The sequence below is a fragment of the Lithobates pipiens genome, unplaced genomic scaffold, assembly GCF_037356315.1.
Source record: "Lithobates pipiens isolate NorthernLeopardFrog02 unplaced genomic scaffold, aLitPip1_a1.2 Scaffold_3, whole genome shotgun sequence".
In the NCBI taxonomy this organism is placed as follows: domain Eukaryota; kingdom Metazoa; phylum Chordata; class Amphibia; order Anura; family Ranidae; genus Lithobates; species Lithobates pipiens.
In genome coordinates this window covers 37,135,930-37,155,133 of record NW_027507790.1, presented here as the reverse complement: position 1 = coordinate 37,155,133, position 19,204 = coordinate 37,135,930, and the positions used below count along the sequence as shown (strand labels likewise).

The following is a 19,204-nucleotide window of genomic DNA, read 5'->3' as shown; positions in this document are numbered from 1 at the left end:
CAGTCCATCAAAGTAACCGAGTACCTGTCACAGCCCATCAAAGTAACCGAGTACCTGTCACAGCCCATCAGAGTACCCGAGTACCTGTCACAGTCCATCCGAGTACCTGTCACAGTCCATCCGAATACCCGAGTACCTGTCACAGCCCATCAAAGTACCCGAGTACCTGTCACAGCCCATCAGAGTACCAGAGTACCTGTCACAGTCCATCAGACTACCCGAGTACCTGTCACAGCCCATCAGAGTACCCGAGCACCTGTCACAGTCCATCAGAGTATCCGAGTAAATGTCACCTGCCCATCAGAGTACCAGAGTACCTGTCACAGTCCATCCGAGTATCCGACACAGTCCATCTGAGTACCCGAGTACCTGTCACAGCCCATCAAAGTACCTGAGTACCCGTCAAAGCCCATCAGAGTACCCGAGTACCTGTCACAGTCCATACGAGTACCTGTCACAGTCCATCAGAGTACCCGAGTACCTGTCACAGTCCATCAGAGTACCCGAGTACCTGTCACAGCCCATCAGAGTACCGGAGTACCTGTCCCAGTCCATCTGAGTACCCAAGTACCTGTCCCAGTCCATCTGAGTACCCAAGTACCTGTCACAGTCCATCCGAGTACCTGTCACAGTCCATCAGAGTACCCGAGTACCTGCCACAGCCCATCAGAGTACCTGAGTACCTGTCCCAGTCCATCTGAGTACACGAGTAACTGTCACAGTTCATCTGAGTACCTGAGTACCTGTCCCAGTCCATCTGAATACCCGAGTATCTGTCCCAGTTCATCTGAGTACCTGAATACCTGCCACAGTTCATCTGAGTACCCGAGTACCTGTCCCAGTTCATCTGAGTACCTGAATACCTGTCACAGTCCATCAGAGTACCCCAGTACCTGTCACCAGGCCATCAGAGTACCCGAGTACCTGTCACCAGGCCATCAGAGTACTCAAGTACTTGTCACCAGGCCATCAGAGTACTCAAGTACCTGTCACCAGCCCATCAGAGAACCTGTCACCAGGCCATCAGAGTACCCAAGTACCTGTCACCAGGCCATCAGAGTACCCGAGTACCTGTCACCAGGCCATCAGAGTACCCGAGTACCTGTTACCAGGCCATCAAGTACCCGAGTACCTGTCACCAGGCCATCAGAGTACTCAAGTACTTGTCACCAGGCCATCAGAGTACTCAAGTACCTGTCACCAGCCCATCAGAGTACCAGAGTCCCTATCTGTAGCCCATCAGAGTACCCGAGTTATGCATTTTTGCAGCCCATGCCTCATAGAATATACGTTGGGGTGTTTTCTTTCCAAAATGGGGTCATTTTGTGGGTAATTTCACTGTCCTGGTGCTCCAGGACCTTCAAAAGTGTGATGAGTAGGAATGAAATGAGATGTGTCGTTTATGCTCCTAGAACGCCGGAAGGTACTACTTCAATGTTTGCCCTCTGTATGTGGCCAGGCTGTGTAAAGTCCTACACATGTGGTATTGCCATACTCGGGAGGAGTAGCAGAATGTGTTTTGGGGTGTAATTTTTGCTATATACATGCTATTAGTTAGCATATACTTATAAATAGCATATATTACTTATAAATTGACAACTTTGTGTAAAAAAAAAAAATGCCTTTTCATTTTTTTCCACATTTTCCAAAAACTTCTGGAAAAAAATGAACCATTCAAAAGACTCATTATGCCTCACAGATTATACGCTGGGGTGTTTGCTTTCCAAAATGGGGTCATTTTATGGGCAATTCCATTGTCCTGGTACTCTAGGGCCTTCAAACGTGTAATAGGTGGTTGTGAAATGAGATGTGTAATTTTTGCTCGTAGAACGCCTGAAGGTGCTACTTCAATGTTGGTGCTCTGTATGTGGCCAGGCTGTGTAAAAGTCTCACACATGTGGTATCGCCATACTCAGGAAGGGTAGCAGAATGTATTTTGGGTGTAATTTGTTGTATGCATATGCTGTGTGTGAGAAATAACCTGATAATATGACAATTTTGTAAAAAAAAAAAAAAAAATCAAAAATAAAAACAAATCTTCATTTTGCAAAGAATTGTGGGAAAAAATTACAACTTAAAAAAACTCACCATGCTACTTACTTAATACCTTGGAATGTCTACTTTCTAAAAAGGGGTCATTTGGGGGGTATTTGTACTTTCCTGACTTGTTAGTGTCTCAAGAAATGAGATACACCTGATGTACTGAAGGCCTGATCAGATGTGATAAATTTTCAGTGATTGGCACCATAGTTTAATATACACTAATGTGGGTTATTTTTACCAAAGATATGTAGTAGTATAAATTTTGGCCAAAATTTATGAAGAAAAACTACTAATTAGCAAAATTTTATGACAGAAACAAAGAAAAAGGCATTTTTTCCCCCATATTTACATTTTTTTTTATTTATAGCACAAAAAATAAAAAAAACACTAGTGATTAAATACCACTAAAAGAAAGCTCTATTTGTGTGGAAAAAAGGACGCACGTTTCATATGGGTACAGTGTTGCATGACTGAGTAATTGTCATTTAAACTGTGAGAGTGCTGAAAGCTGAAAATTGGTCTGGTCAGGAAGGGGGTGTAAGTGCACTGTATTGAGGTGGTTAAAGGGATAGTTCACCTTTACCACAAGACTGCATATGCAAATAAGGGGCGCCTGTAGATGAAAACAAACTATGCTGCTCTGACTAAAGTAGAATAGAGTCCTTGTTATAAGTGTAGGCCAGTTACATACCTAATAAAGCCTGACTGGAATACTTACAGGACGTTGCTAAGTACTTCCAGTATAAAAAGGCTTACCTGTAGCTACACTGGATATCTCCTAAACCTGAACAGTGTAGGAGATATCCCCTGTATTTGCATGTGCCGACGTCATCGACACATGTGCACTGAAACAAACTGAAGCAAAGGCACGTACATGTAGACTGTACTGTTATCCGGCAGCTCCCGCGCACATGCGCGGGAGTGACGTCATCGCGGCTCCGGCTAATCACAGCACCAGAGCCCGCGATACCTGGAAGTAACTCCGGGAGCAATGACGGCCGCCGGAGTGGTGAATGAGGACCGATGCGGGGGCTTCGATCGCAGGTAAGTAATTTATAATGAGCTAGTATGCTATGCATACTAGCTCATTATGCCTTTGCCATGCGGGTTTTTTATTTTTTTAGGGTTTACAACCACTTTAAGTGTATTCTTTCCTACTGTGTTATAACGAATTTGGGTTGAAAAACAGCAATTCTTATTTATCTAAAGCTTCACAGTTCTTGAAGCTGATAGTTATCAGTGTTATAACTTTTCCACTAGAGAGCAGCAGTAGGAACAAGACTCAGTGTTGGTAGTGATGAGGGCGGTGACTGACTGATGCCGCATCCGACATCTTACTTCAGGGAAGAACACTGCGGAAGCCTTCAGAAAGCTCGTCTAGTGCTACACAAGTTGTTGTTATCGCACGAAATTGACCATGTGAAATAAAAACGTCGCGCTTATTTTGTATCCTACTGTTTCCGAATGGAAAGACTCAGTATAATTGCTCTGAAAAACAGAGCCCTAGGAGAAGGAATGACAAGTCCCCCCCCCCGGGACGCCCCGGAAATGACGACAGGACGTTCATATTGGGTTTGAATTTAATGGCGGTAAGGAGGGCTGCTGGGTGAGTGAGAGCTAATGTTATTGTTATGGGATGAGGGCTGGTTATGTATGAGGGCAGTCCGTGTAGTGGAAGGTGAGGGGGCGCTCGGCCCGGGTGTATGACCTCATGTACGGGCTGTGTACTGAGAAGACCGGGCGGTGTTGTTATTACAGCTGGCTGTCAACATGCAACTGTCAGCTGTTTGTCAAGGCCATATTCGTTTGTAGTATAGGGCGTCAGCAATGCAAGTAAACCTGTGTAGGGTCCTGTGCGCCCTCCACAGGCCTGTATGCCGCACTGCTTTCTAGTCACTAGTCCTAATCCCTTCTTTGTCAGGCCAGTGTTCAGATAATCACTCTGTTAGGTTACAAAACTGTACCCCAATGATTTCTGTCATTTTTTTTTGATGGTATTTAACCCCTTCATGCTTAAGCCTCTTTCTGACACTTGTTGCTTGCAAGTTAAAATGTTTTTTTTGCGTGAAAATTACGTAGAACCCCCCAAACGTTTTATATATATATATATATATATACACACACACACACACACCGGAAAGTATTCAGCCCCCCCTGCAAATAATCTACAGTACTCTGCCCATACTGTGCAAAACTCTGCAATATTCTGCCATTACTTGCCAATACTCTGCAATAAGAATAAGATTTTTTTTTTTTTTTTTTTACCGAATTTTCAGTCTTTTTTGATAGCTCTTTCCCACACAAATAGCTTTCTTTTGGTGGTATTTGATCACCTTTTGCAGTTTTTATTTTTTGCGCTATGAACTAAAAAAGAGCAACAACTTTGAAAAAAAAAAACAATATTTTTTGTTATAATACATATCCAAAAAAATTATTCATCAGTTTAGGCAAATATGTATTCTACATTTTTTTTTGGTAAAAAAAAAAAAAAAAAAAAAATCGCAATAAGCGTATATTGATTGCTTTGTACAAAAGTTATAGCGTCTATAAAATAGGGGATGGATTTATGGACTTTAATTTTTTTTTTCATGTTTTTACTAGTAATACGGTGACATTTCGGCAGACAAATCTAACTCTAAGTCAAACCTGACCCTTTAGGCTTTATAACCACTTTAAGGTAAAAAAAAAACCTGTCTTTTTAAAGTGGTATTAACGGTTCGGCTTTAAAACAAAAACAAACCTGTTATACTTACCTGCTCTGTGCAATGGTTTTGCGCAGCTCAACCCTGATCCTCGGGGCACTGGTGTGTGCTCGCTCCTGAGCCCTGCTCTGTGTCCATAAGACACTTAGAGCTGCAGCTCGGCCCTGACCCCCCCCCCCCCCGCTCTCTCTTCATTGGCTGTGATTGACAGCAATAGGAGCTAAAGGCTCACGCTGCTGTATCAGGCGATGAGGAGAGGGAGTACTGGGACAGCTGAGGCTCTCATGCACATTGCTGGATCGAGAGGGGGTTCAGGTGAGTATTAGGGGGGCTATGGGGGAGAGCAGCACACAGACGTTTTTTACCTTCATGCATAGAATGCATAAAGGTACAAAACCTCCAGCTTTTACATCCACTTTAACTACTTTAATACCCACTGTTTTTTATTTTACAATATAAAGGAAGAAAATCCCTTGCTTTGTTTATAATACATATAGCAGTGGCACCCCCGTAGGAGCTGCTGATAATTGTGGTTTGTCTGTCACCCTGTGCAACTGTGCATTCGCTCTCAGGCACTCTGAGACATAAAGCAGTCAGTGAACTTTTTTTTTTTTTTTTTTTTCTTGTTTTATTGAGGGGTATAACTTGGATAGGAGATATGGGATGCCCATTGTGGACAATAGAACCAGCAATTGGTTTTGGGACAACTATGTACACTCCCTGTACATACTCCTTCAGCTTCCTTCTGCACAAACTTGCTCAAAGTTCATCACTCCACCAGCACATCACTTTCTGCAGACTGTTACTCCTAGTCACGTTCAGCACATCACTTGGTTCCTCAGGAACAGCTAGCACTATTTGTTGGATAGGCCTGACACTGACTCAGGCAGGCCTCAGAAAATGCTCTTTGCAGGTTAGGGCCGTGGGCCCCAATGGTGTAGCAGAAAAGTCCTTGTGCTAGCTGTCCTAACTATGGCTACTGATCCCAGTAAGCCCTCTTCAGGCCCTGCCAGCCCTCCTGGCTGCAGCTCCCTCTTTCCACTGCCCCTTCCTCCACAGTCCACTGTTCTGGTTCTGCACCCATCTCAGACTGCAAGCTCCCAGTCCTCTCAGGTGTACCTCACTCACCAGCCCTCCACACTGTGCATCACTCACCAGCCCTCCTGGCTGCGACCAGTTGCCCTCCCTAGAGTTTGTTAGCAGTGCTCTGTCCCACTGTCCTCTCCTTGCTCTCTCTTATGCCTCCGGTCCAGGACCTCTTCATGGGTTCCTGAAACCCCCCCCCTCAAAGGCCCCGATGGCCTCAGCACTCCCTTACTCCAGCTCTACCTGACCCCCCCCCCCCCCCCCCCCCCACTTGGCTGACCCTGGATATTTAAGGAGGCTTGCCCTCTGCCATTCCAGATTGGGGCTTGGTCAAGGCTCCTCAAACACCCTAAGTGGCTCCACCTCCCCTCTCACCTCTCTTTCCAGAAAGCACTAGAAGCTTCTCGAAAGAGATGGGGGTCCCGATGACACCACCTGTAAGTCACCCAGCCCTATCCTGAGCCACCCCCAGCCCAGAATGAAAACAAGGGCTAGCAACCAGCCAGGCCTGCCTAAATTTAACTATCTTCTCTAGCACACTACTAGAGGGTGCTACATACATATCAATTAAACCAAATTCTACCTGAACTGAGTCTCCATGTGAATGAATAAAGGTGTTTGGCCGGCAACTGAAGGCTGTTGACAGGGCCACCCTTGGAGTGAAACTTCTTGTTTGACCAGCTTTAATGTACAGGTCACATAATGGAGATAAGGGGGTGAATGTGAGGATAGATGAAGGAAGATGACCATAATATACAGATGACAAGGAAACCGGAGACCGTGTATTAATAGAAAACGCGCCACTTTGAATCTTTCACTGCCCTCCCTTCTTTCATTAAATCCTTCATTTATATACATCTTCCTTCCTCTATTGTGAGAAATACCTGCACTTTGGGTCTGTGCATATTGCCTTTGATGCTCCAGAAAGTCTTATTTCCCTCCCTCCCCGTGTTTTTTTTTTTTTTTTTTTTTTTTTTTTTTTTTTTAACAATACAGTGGTACTATTCAGGTGGTTAAAGTGTCCCTGCCACTTTTGAAATTAGGCATTTTATATATTTACCCTTACAGTGGTCACTTAAAAAGCCAACACTTCTTCATTAACCTAGTGCTGCACGCTTTTCATACTTCCAAGTGTATATAACGCTCTCTCCCCCTCCAGCCGCTGTAGTTCCTCCTTCCAGCTTGTATGTCACTACAGCGTTTATTAGCTGATAGGAGCATCCACAGCTGCTAGCAGGGGGAGCAAATATTCGACTAATCCTACAGCCTAACACTTGTAGCAGTTATGGAACGGAGATGCAGAGACTTTTCAATACATGAGCCATTGTAAAGGTAACCAATGCCAGTCCTTGCTGAACAGGCTGTGATTCGAACCATCTATGGCCAGCTTAAAGCAAATGGTTTGTCATGAGAGCCAGGCAACTATCATTTTCAAAAGAAGAGGTTGGCAGTGGCAGCCTTCACATTTCTCTCATGAAAGATTTACGTTGAGTATGTGAGTTCAACCTTTATTTGCATACAGGACGGGAAGCCACAGAAAGGACCTCATCACTGTGCTGTTGCTCCTTCATTGTTCAATCAGCATGCTAAGGGCGCATGCACACAGCAGCTCAAAGAAGGATGCTCCTACAGGCATTTGAGCTTTTATTTTTCTCTGCCGGGAAATCGGCACAAAGCGAACTACGCAATGCCCGCCCCCCCCCCCCCCCCCCCCAGACATACGTGCCCCAGAAAACGGTAGGGACCATTCAGATCGTGCTGCGTGACTTGCATATGCACATTAGGACTCAGGCTATGAAGCCACAAGACTTCACTTCCTGTTTCCCTTAGTTAGGATACTGCTACCTGCACCCGGAGCTGAGGGATGTGTTGACTTTGGGTGAAGACATCACTGGCTCCCTGGACATGCACATGTTCTTATATTAAAAGTCAGCAGCTGCAGTATTTGTAGCTGCTGACTTAAATTTTTTCTTTCCCAGGCGGAACTCCGCTTTAACTGCATCAGAGGTTAGGGTCTTGGAAGGCCTGTCTGGCAGGTGTGCTTGGATCACAAGACTATTGGTTATTGTACGTTTTAATGAATACCAATTTTACTTTCCTTGGCTCACCTCATTTCATGTAGGGTGTTCGTTACAAAACATTTATGTAATGTATTAATTTCATTTGTGGTTTCAGAAATGTTGAAATTCAAGTTTGGACCACGCGGGGCAACTGATTCCTTATCTTCAGAGCCCATTACTAGCAGGGCTGCGCGACTGAACGGCTTTTTTCAGGTGCCACATTTATCCTTCCACTAAAATGTCTTTATTTGCTGTGTCTAAATACTATAGAATAAACTGAACTGTCTTTAGCTGTAAAATTGTGCAGCACATTCCATAAATCATCAAAATGATTTCACTTTGGGTTACGGCTTATGAGAAATGTGAATTGGGAAATGAAGCTCACTAATTATTTACTTTGCAGTTCATATGGTTTGATGAGGAGTTTTGCTGTTTTCACTGAGATAGCTAGCGGAGATGCAGCATTGTTTTTTAGAGATTGTATGTTGGGATGGAAGCTAAGGCCAGCTTCATGAGTATATTTTAGTGGGAGTTTCAAAATGACATCAAAGAGGTTAAATGAACACCACTCAGCTAAGACAGATCATCTCTACCTGCCTTTCATTTGCGGATACACTGGTAGGTTCTAGATTCCTTTACTCCCAAACTTACAGCATTATGCATATACATTATCGTTTACAATGGTAGGAAAAATGGCATTATATGACAACACAATGTGCAATAAGAATATAGAGTTACCAAAAAATAAATAGAAGAAAAAAGAGGTAACCTGGGTAGCCACCCTAGTGTATCAGGGTACACTAGGGTGGCTACCCCAAAAAAAAAAAAATGTAAAGACTTGCAGCTTCACAGCCTGTTTCCTACTGCTCATGTTTGAGCCATGCTGCGCTTTGTGAATGGTCCCAGCAGTCTTCTGGGACCTGTGATTAATCTCAGAAGGCTGCAGGGGCGAAGGGGGGGACAAACCTCTGCACAGATTTGCTGCAGCAAGTGGGAGCAGGTACCTGTCACAACAAGGTACCTGCTCCACCCCCCCAAGAAAGTGGCAAATGTGGCATTGGAAGGGGGGAGGATGCAAACAAGCAGAACTTCCCCTTTTGGGTCAAGTTCTGCTTTAACCAATTTTTTTTGTTATTTTTATTTTCTGTTCATATTCTTAAATCGGCTCCTCGCTGCCTTCTAATGCCACAAATGGAAGCAATGAATCAGGATCAGCCCAACCTCAACCCTGGAAGCTTTACACAGACCCCATGTTGTGGGGACGCTCTGGGATGTTGTTTGGGGCGCTGGATCCTTCATGGGTGCTCACCTTCACAATGAGTGCAGCGTATGTAGTCAGCCCAGGGCAGTCTTCAGGTCCAGGGCTGTGGTCCATCCCTATGGAGTCCAGTCCCTAATGACCCCTTTGAGAATGTGCCCTCTGATGGGTGAAGCTTGAGCTTTATATACAGTCCAGCATTATAGACAGGTAAGACAGCACCCTTTGTGCTTCTGACCATTACTGTTAAAGAGATATTTGGATATTTGGGAGATATTTGAATTGTATTCACTGTGTTAACTTTTCACATTTGGTACTAAAAGATAACCACTCAGTTTATTCTCGAGTGGATGACCAGGACATCACACCACAGGTAGCGCAGTTTACTGCCATTTCCTCCTAAAGCTCATGTAGGATACCTAGGCATTCCCCCTGCCCTTTTTCCACAAGGATTTGCCACAAGACGGTCTACATCTGGAATGCTGTGTTCTCCTTCTGCATATGCTTATCCTATTTTCTGCACCCTACTCCAAAGGGTACCCCACAGGGGAATACCCTCACGTGTACATAGCTATGGTGAAGACCAGGCGAAAGGGAGTCTTTACAAAACTGCAGCTGAACACTGGCTCTGCTAAAGGCCTGTATAACACATAATCGAGTGACAATGCACTCCTTGCACTGGAGCAGGATCTGTCTCAAACACTGATCTCTGCATCCAATCTTAGCTGTATTTATGGCATTCACCTAGCAAACTATTTGACAAATGTAGAATTTTCTGCATCTACGTCACAATTTCTCAGACCGTACAGCCATGTATACCTAGGGCTCAAAATTTCCACTTCTCTTCCCCTACTCCCCTTTCACTGCCAGAGCCGGATCCCAATATGGCTGCCCTAGATGAGTCAGGCACAGAAGTGAACGATTGAGACAGTATTGGAGGAAAGTGTTGAACATTTTTCTTCCCCAACATGCGGCCATATTTAAAAAAAAAAGTTTGCCAACATAGAAAAGCCTTGGCATTGTGCATCTTGAGTCTCTTCTGTCTCACCATGCTACTTTGGGTATAAAGAGACCTGCAACATTTTTCAAAACATTCCCTGTTCATGAACTGATAGAATGAGTAGTCTATTGTGACTGAATCACTTCAGCCGGGATTTTTACTTCCCAGTAAAGCTGCGCGATAAATCGTTAGCGCGATTCAACCCCCCTCACCATCTTAATACAGCATTCCCCAGATTCATGTTAAACAAGTGCAGTGCCTCCTCTGCTCAGCTGTCAAAAGAAAAAAAAAAGGCAAATGTTTATCAACAGCGATAAAGGGAAACAACAAATTTTTAGCTCAAAGGAATGAACTTCAGAATGTAAATGAGTGCCTTACAAAAGTATTCACCCCCCCCTCCTTGGCTTTTTACCTGTTTTGTTACATTACAGCTTTTAGTTCAATGATTTTTTTTTTTTAATCTGAATTATATGTGATGGATCAGAACACAATAGTCTAAGTTGGTGAAGTAAAATTAGAAAAATATATACATAAACTATTTTTAAGAAATTAAAAAAATAATTGGCATGTGCGTATGTATTCACCCCCTTTGTTATGAAGCCCATAAAAAGCTCTGGTGCAACCAATTACCTTCAGAAATCACATAATTGGTGAAAGGATGTCCACCTGTGTGCAATCTAAGTGTCACATGATCTGTCATTACATATACACACCTTTTTGAAAGGCCGCAGAGGCTGCAACACCTAAGCAAGAGGCACCACTAACCAAACACTGCCATGAAGACCAAGGAAGCCTCCAAACAAGTAAGGGACAATGTTGTTGAGAAGTACAAGTCAGGGTTAGGTTATAAAAAATAAAATAAAAAAAATATCCAAATCTTTGATGATCCCTAGGAACACCATCAAATCTATCATAACCAAATGGAAAGAAAATGGCACACCAGCAAACCTGCCAAGAGACCGCTGCACACCAAAACTCACGGACCGGGCAAGGAGGGCATTAATCAGAGAGGCAGCACAGAGACCTAAGGTAACCCTGGAGGAGCTGCAGAGTTCCACAGCAGAGACTGGAGTATCTGTACATAGGACGACAATAACCTGTACACTCTGTAGAGTTGGGCTTTATGGCAAAGTGGCCAGAAGAAAGTCATTAATTTCAGAAAAAAACAAAATGGCATTTTTTGAGCTTCCGGAAAGGCATGTGGGAGACTCCCAAAATGTATGGAGGAAGGTGCTCTGGTCTGATGAGACTAAAATTGAACTTTTTGGCCATCAAAGAAAAGACTATGTCTGGTGCAAACCCTACAAATCACATCACCCAAAGATCGCCATCCCCACAGTAAAACATGGTGGCGGCAGCATCACGCTGTGGGTATGTTTTTCAGCAGTCGGGACTGGGAAACTGGGCAGAGTTGACGTAAAGTTGGATGGTTCTAAATACATGGATATTCTTGAGCAAAACCTTGAACCACTCTGCGTGTGATTTGAGGCTAGGACGGAGGTTCACCTTCTAGTAGGACAATGACCCCAAACACACTGCTAAAGCAACATTTTAGTGGTTTAGGGGGAAACATGTAAATGTGTTGGAATGGCCTAGTCAAAGCCCAGACCTCAATCCAATACAAAATCTGTGGTCAGACTTAAAGATTGCTGTTCACAAGGGCAAACCATCCAACTTGAAGGAGCTGAAGCAGTTTTGCAAGGAGGAATGGGCAAAAATCCCAGTGGTAAGATATGGCAAGCTCATAGAAACGTATCCAAAGCAACTTGGAGCTGTGATAGCCGCAAAGGTGGCAAAAGTAGTGACTTTAGTATTGATTTTATACAAAGTATTGACTTTAGGGGGGTGAATAATTTATGCACGTTGACTTTTTCTGTTATTTTGTCCTATTTGTTTTTGCTTCACAGTAATAAAAAAAACATCTTCAAAGTTGTGAGCGTGTTCTGTAAATTAATGCAAATCCTCAAATAATCCATGTTAATTCCAGGTTGTGAGGCAACAAAAATTGATAAGGGGGTGAATACTTTTGCAAGGTACTGTACTTCCTAGTGGAAAAAGAGTTCACAAAGAAAGAAGTGGTAATCCCTGTGGTTGAGATGCTTTGAAAGGCCTTCTTTATTCTTGCAAGTCCAGCCGTGCAAACCAGCATCTGCTGTGTTTTCAGCATGTCAACGAACAACCAACATGACTTTTTCAGGATTGTGCATTAACAGAGCAATTACAACAGCCACCGTGCACTGTGCTCTTTTTTTATGTGGATCCCTTAATCACTAGCCTCTAAACTGTGGCCTGCAGCCCTTTTCTAGCTATTATCCAGCCCTTGGGGTACTGTACTTCCCACTGATAAAATGTGCTAGTTTCCCAACTGGCGCCAGCGATGGGGTGCTATGCCTCAGACTGGCGCGATTTATCCTCCCATTGACCAAAGGCAATATGTTATCTAGTCCACTGTTCATCAAGCCCACTGAATGCAGAACGTTTCTACTCCCAGGGGCCATATTCCACCCCCCCCCCCCCCCCCCCCTTACAGTCTGAAGGACAGTAAACTGGCTCTTTGATAACGAAGCTTTTAGACCCTGTCCTAGAACATGTCATTAGACCAATTTCCAGAATAATCTCCAGCTCTAATCTCCATTCACGTGTTGAGAATATGGTGGCTGAAAGCCTGGACAGCTAAAACTGCTTATAAATAGTGCCTCATGCGTATGCCTTTTACAGGGAAGACATCTATTTGATGAGCACTTTACCAGTTTGTCAAAGATTGTCACAGGAGAGAGAGTTTTACTTCCACAGTGATCCCAAAACCCCCATCCTCAGGAGCCTCTACCTCTTCCAAGATGCAACGCACCTAACAACTCTACTCTGGCTTCAACTTCAAAACCTAAGTTCAATCCTTATTTTTGGCGCAAGAATTTGTCACCAAGGCCCTCTTCCCAATAAAAGGACACCCTCACACCTATGACTGGGGGGACGTCTGTTACAGTTTGCCACTTTCTGAGTAACAGACCCAGAGAGATGTCCCAGACCTGGGGGCTCAATCAGTGGTTTCAAAAAGGTACAATTTTTCTCGGATCAAATAAAAAACTCCCCAAAGACAGTCAGATTTGCAGAATGCCCCGAACCATCTGTTGTCCCAGGGAGTAATTGTGCCTGTACCGCTAGACAGACAAAACAGGTTCAGAGAATTCTATTCAAACCTGTTTGATACTAAAGTTTAACGGCGGGTATTCATCCTATTCTGGGCTTAAAATCCCTCCAAAAAATACCTTCAAATTCCAAGATTTTATATAGAATCTGCAAAGTCAGTAATTTCTTCTCTGAGACCAGGAGAATACATGGTGCCCAACTGCTACTGTCATTTATTAACCTTATCGGGGCTTTTTGTCCTATGCAGTAACAGACAATAACTTACAGTTTGTCGCACTGCCTTATCCTCTGCTTCCAGAATATTTACAAAGGTCCTAGCACCTCTTACCCTTTTTAGGACTCAGGGTCACGGGCTATTTCAATGACCTTCTCCTGAAGGGCTCATCTTCCATACAGCTGTCGGCAAAGATCCACATGACCATTGGGATTCTCCAATCTTTACATTGGTTGATCAATTAAAAGAAAAAAAAAAAAAACCCTCTCTAGCTGTCTCCTCACCTGAAATACTTGGGTCTGATCTGATGATATTCTCTTTGAGAGTTCTAGGCCTCATGGTAGCCTCCTTCACAGCTGTGCCATTTGCCTAATTTAATTAAAGATCTCTTCAACACAACATCATGTTGACCTGGAACAGGCATTCTTCTTCTTTTGATCTACCCAAGCCCCTGTCCACCCATACAAAGGACTCCCTATCTTGGTGGATTTTGAGCAAAACCCTAACAAATGGGAGGCACCAATCTTTGAGGCTGGGAAGGAGAGTTTGAGTCCCTCGTGGTCCATGGAACATGGTCACCGATGGAAGCCAGGCTCCTCATCAACTTCCTGGAGCTCGGAGCAGTTGGGATTTCTCTAAAAAACTGCCCCCCCCCCCCCCCCCTTACTGTGAGGACACTGGGTCGGCATCTATTAAAATTTGCACTCGCGTTTATGTAAAACGCCAGCTCAGTACTTCTAATAACACATCAGAGTTCTGAGCACTATTATCGGAAATATACTTCCGGTTTCGAAAATGTCACCTGGCCCTGCCCAACACATTGCATCATCCAATCACGTGACTTCACTAGGATGAGTCAAATTATTAATTAAACAGGTGTCCAGCAGACAGTTGATAAAAAGGGTGTCACTTAACAAAGAAAACCCCTTCTCCTTTCATGCTGTCAGCAATGGCATCACATCGAAGAGAAATGTCACAAGGCCTGAGAAAGAAAATAATTTCTTTAAACAAAAACTGAAGGCTACAAAAAGATCAGCAAAGCTTTAATACTTATGCACACTGGTCGTTAGAAAAAAATAAGCTGCAAAGCTACTACTAACGCAAGGAAAAAGCGGCTGAAAAAATGTGCTTTTAGTAGCTTTTTGCATTGGGATTAATGCGTGTTTTGCCGTGCTAGATTTTTTTTTCAGCCTTTCTCTGCCTCTATTCAAAATCAATTTTTCCCTATGAGAGCCCATTGATTTGAATAGAAGTCACATCCAAGTCGGATCATGATGATCCAACTTGTGTGCTGAGGATCTTGAAGGGTACCCCCTCACCAAAATAAAAAAACAAAATGGTGTGGGGGTTCTCCCCAAGACCATACCAGACCCTTCAGTCTGATATGTATTTTAAGGGAAACCCCCTGTGCCAAAAAATGGTGTGGGGTCCCCCCAAAATCCATACCAGACCCTTAGCCGAGAATGCAGCCCGGCGGGTCCGCAAAGCCCCCCACCTCCACCCAAAGCACCTTGTCCTCATGTTGATGGGGACAAGAGCCTTTTCCGACAACCCTGGGTGGTGGTTGTCAGGGTCTGTGGGCAGGGGCCTTCTCAAAATCTGGAAGCCCACTTTAACAAGGGGGGCCCCAGATCCCCCACCCTATGTGAATGAGTATGGGGTACATTCTACAGGGCCCACTAGAGGATGTCGGACCCTCAGGCCGCCCACGTGAGGTCTGTTTCTGATTCTTTGGTCAGAGACATTCACACCAGTGGCCAGCTGGAGGTCATTTTTGTAGGGCTCTGGCGGTGCTCATCCTGTTCCTCCTTGCACAAAAGAACAAATACTGGTCCTGCTGATGGGTTGAGGACCTTCTACGACCCTTCTCATCTCTCCTAGAGTAATTGCATGTCTCTTGGAATCTCCTCCATGCTCTTGAGACTGTCCTGGGAGACGCAGCAAACCTTCTGGCAATGGCACGTATTGATGTACTATTCTGGAGGAGTTGGACTGGCTGTGCAACCTCCTATAGGATTCAGGTATCTCACCATGCTATCAGTAGTGACACTGGCCCTAGCCAAATGCAAAACTAGTGAAAAAGTATTTTTCTGAATCGTACTTACCTCGGTGGATGCGGCATCGGTCCCCTGGCGCCAATCTAACACTGCCGATCACTCGGTTTTCAGAGCTCCCGGAGCAGAGAGCTGTAGACCGTCAGTGATAGCTCTCTGCTCTGCTTCCTCCTCGCTCATTGGAGTGCTGAGCTGTGGAGAGGGCGGGTGGGGGGCGGTAGGGCGGTCGGCTCAGCCTCTCCAGGCAACAGGCGGACCCTTAGAATGTGGTTAATGATATTTTTTTGATAATACGATGTACAGTGATTTTTATATATTTTTTTTTATTTATTTTTTTCCGCCACTTGGCGGATCCAAACTTTGTCGCAATGATGCGGTGCCTGGACTGACTTCTGTGACGTCAGCAGGGAGTGGGCTGAAGTCTGCTTTCAGCTGAAAACTGGTCATAGGACTGCAAAACTAATTAAACTCCTATGATCCATAGAAGTCCAGCTAAACAAACTTTAGCTGGACTTCTCCTTTAACTGACCAGATCAATATTTCTGGAGCTTACCGTATTTTTTGCTCCATAAGACTCACCTAGGTTTTAGGAGGAAAAGGACAAAATATATTCTGAACCAAATGGTGTACTAAAATATTTACCAGTGCCCATGAAATGCAGCCTGAGCCTGACCAGTGCCCATGAAATGCAGCCTGAGCCTGACCAGTGCCCATGAAATGCAGCCTGAGCCTGACCAGTGCCATACAATGCAGCCTGAGCCTGACCAGTGCCATACAATGCAGCCTGAGCCAGACCAGTGCCATACAATGCAGCCTGAGCCAGACCAGTGCCATACAATGCAGCCTGAGCCAGACCAGTGCCATACAATGCAGCCTGAGCCAGACCAGTGCCATACAATGCAGCCTGAGCCAGACCAGTGCCATACAATGCAGCCTGAGCCAGACCTGTGCCATACAATGCAGCCTGAGCCTGTGCCTGGCGAGGATGTCATCACATCAGACAGAGCCACATGTGCCGGCACCGCGACCACACTTCATTTGGCCTCTGTCTTCTGTCTCTGTGTGTGTGTGTGTATGTGTGTGTATATAGAGATTGGTATATATATATATATATATATATAGAGAGAGAGAGAGAGATATTGTGTGTGTGTGTGTGTGTATATATAAAAATATTGTGATACTAAGGCACTGACTTGGAACAAGAGATCAGGAAAGTCAAAACTTATCTGCATACTGGCTCTGTAGCTTAACTTTAAATTTGAAAGAAGGTCATCAATGGCAGCACCTGTATTTCTCTTGTGGGATTTTGAAAATGATAGGGGTTTTGTGGATATTCATTTTGCTATTCTTGTTTTTAGGGAAAGTCATCATGTCTGCCTCCATTTCATCAACAACAACTGTCAGCTCTCAGCAGAGAAGGCCTTTTAGATTCCTTATTTGTAGTCTTTGAGGAATGCAACAGCCCAGCCTTAATGAAGATCAAACATGTAGCAAACTTTGTCAAAAAATGTAAGTGCCACTATAATATTTCTTGTCTCGGCAGTCGTAAATTATGTCATAGCTGCACTCTTCCTATATAATGTAGCTATTGGGGGAGGAGTAAATGGGAGATAATACAGTGTCTTGAAAAGTATTCATACCCCACAGTTATGTGCCTCTTTGTGTTGGTCTATTACATAAAATACATTTACGTTTTTGGTTGTAACATGACAAAATTTGAAAAATGTCAAGGGGTATGAATACTTTTTCAAGGCACTGTACTATAGATTGCCAATCGAATGACACCTCTGAGTCTGCTGGGGCTGCTGACATCGCATCCAAGATGGTGGTGCCCAGCAACAGTCTTAGGGCTTTTACAGATAAATTACTTGTCTAAATACATTAAACACACAAACTTGGAAAGATTGTGAAAATTATTCTAGAGCAATGTTTCCTAAACCTCTTAAGCCCTATCAACCGTGAACACTTCGAAAGAAACATCTTATGTGTGCAAGTGGAGTAATTAGCATCTTAGTGTTGTGCTTATCCCCGAAGGAGCTGCTGATGGATGGGTTCCCAGATTCTGGATGCCAACTTCCATTCTGGCAATGCCACACCCTCTGGTACACCAAGAAAAAGGTTTTATTTTGAGAAATTCTCATCAAAAAGTAACATACAGATTGGCATTAGCAATTTGCAATGACAGATAACCGTTTTGTACAACACCACAAACAATGAGAGGACCTTTTAAGTGTCCTTGTACCTGAAACCTGAATCTAGAGAGGTCTTAAACTAAGCAGGCCATACATTATACAATCCCTCCCGGAGCCTTCCCCACTGCTAGAATACAATGATCCCTGCTGGGAGCTATAGTTGTTGGCAGCAAAAAGTCTACAGGCTGGTTGTACTGAAGTTGATCGATGGATCGCCTTCACCTCAACCAGACTGCCCATGGACAGATCAAAAAAGTTCCTGCTGAACCAGCCGAATTTCAAACAATCTATGGCCAGCCTAAAGGGGCGATACTGGAAGCTAAAAGGTCCTTCAGTCTGTCCAGATGTCTCCCACTGGTTAGTGTACCAGCAAACATTAGGGCCCAAAGTTCCTGCATTGGAGCCCTCAGGTTTAAGTGTAAATAGGTGTAAATATCCAAATTATTTCCCCAAAACAAGGTGTCGCCATCCCTTTAAGAAGTCAGTAAGAAAGTTGTAGGCAGCAGCCCCTCACTACCATGCAGTCTAAGGACTGGTTAACTAGGTACTTTGCAATATGTATCAAAATCTCCTCTCTCGTCATTGGTCTGTGCTCAGGACCCTGTAGTGATGATCTCTCACAGAACCAGTGACACACTGTTTCTCCAGCTTATTATAAATCTGACAGCTGTGCAGATGTGTCAGCCCAGTCTTTCATGGCAAGCACCTCCCCCAACTCAGCAGCCCATGCCCATTGTGGCGACTCAGGGTTTGTGGTTAAATTCCTTTTATTCATGCTACTGAAGTGTTGAGTACAGGGTGAGAGCCCCGTAAACATTTGCAGAAAGTGCCAATTTCATTCCTTAGTTTGGGGTATGCAAGGACTGCTACGACCTTTCTAGTGATTTGGTCAGTTGTTCCAGAAATACCAGGTCAATAGCGTTGGTGCTAGTTTCAGTTGTCCTACTGAAAGGTGTGGCACTGTACTGTGCGGCCTTAAGTGCCTTCTCTGCATGTAATACATTCCTTTTGAGGGAGGTTACTGTACATGCATGCTCTACCTCTTCAGGTGCAGGACACCAGCTGAGCAACATCTGGTTCTAGATATGGAGGGCATACTAATAGCAGTTTACTCTCTCTGATCCTGCTGTAACCTACAAGTGGCTACACTGAGGCATCATCTCACCTGCTTCCCAATAGTGACATTTTATTTTCACACACGTTTATTAACTTCTACCAGGTGGATGTTCAGGCCTCCACTGATGCCAATTTCTGGGATAATGTACTAGAAGCTGCTCTCTAAGTCTTTTGAGTCCTTATTGACCTGTTTGGTATGTGAGTCTATTGGTGTTTGCTGTGTTGCCCACTCCTCAGTTGGGCCGCCTTTGCATGTCCCACTAGTAAGGAATTAAAAAGCATGAATAGAATTTCATTCCTTTGTGTATGTAATCCCCCTCCTCAACCTAAGA

At 44.2% G+C, this 19,204-nt stretch overlaps 1 protein-coding gene across 3 annotated transcripts in view; it reads left to right on the top strand.

The window, feature by feature from the left end:
* The first annotated feature begins 3,575 nt into the window (after window positions 1–3,575).
* CIT (citron rho-interacting serine/threonine kinase) overlaps window positions 3,576–19,204 on the top strand; it is a 257,696-nt gene continuing 242,067 nt past the window's right edge. For 2 of the 3 annotated variants that reach the window (XM_077461438.1, XM_077461435.1), the window contains exons 1-3: window positions 3,576–3,649; window positions 8,007–8,104; window positions 16,923–17,073. In XM_077461438.1, the coding sequence (XP_077317564.1) occupies window positions 8,009–8,104; window positions 16,923–17,073 (247 nt within the window). In that variant the 5' untranslated portion in view covers window positions 3,576–3,649; window positions 8,007–8,008. The remainder of the gene's footprint in view (window positions 3,650–8,006; window positions 8,105–16,922; window positions 17,074–19,204) is intronic. The other variant, XM_077461436.1, reaches the window with a different exon arrangement.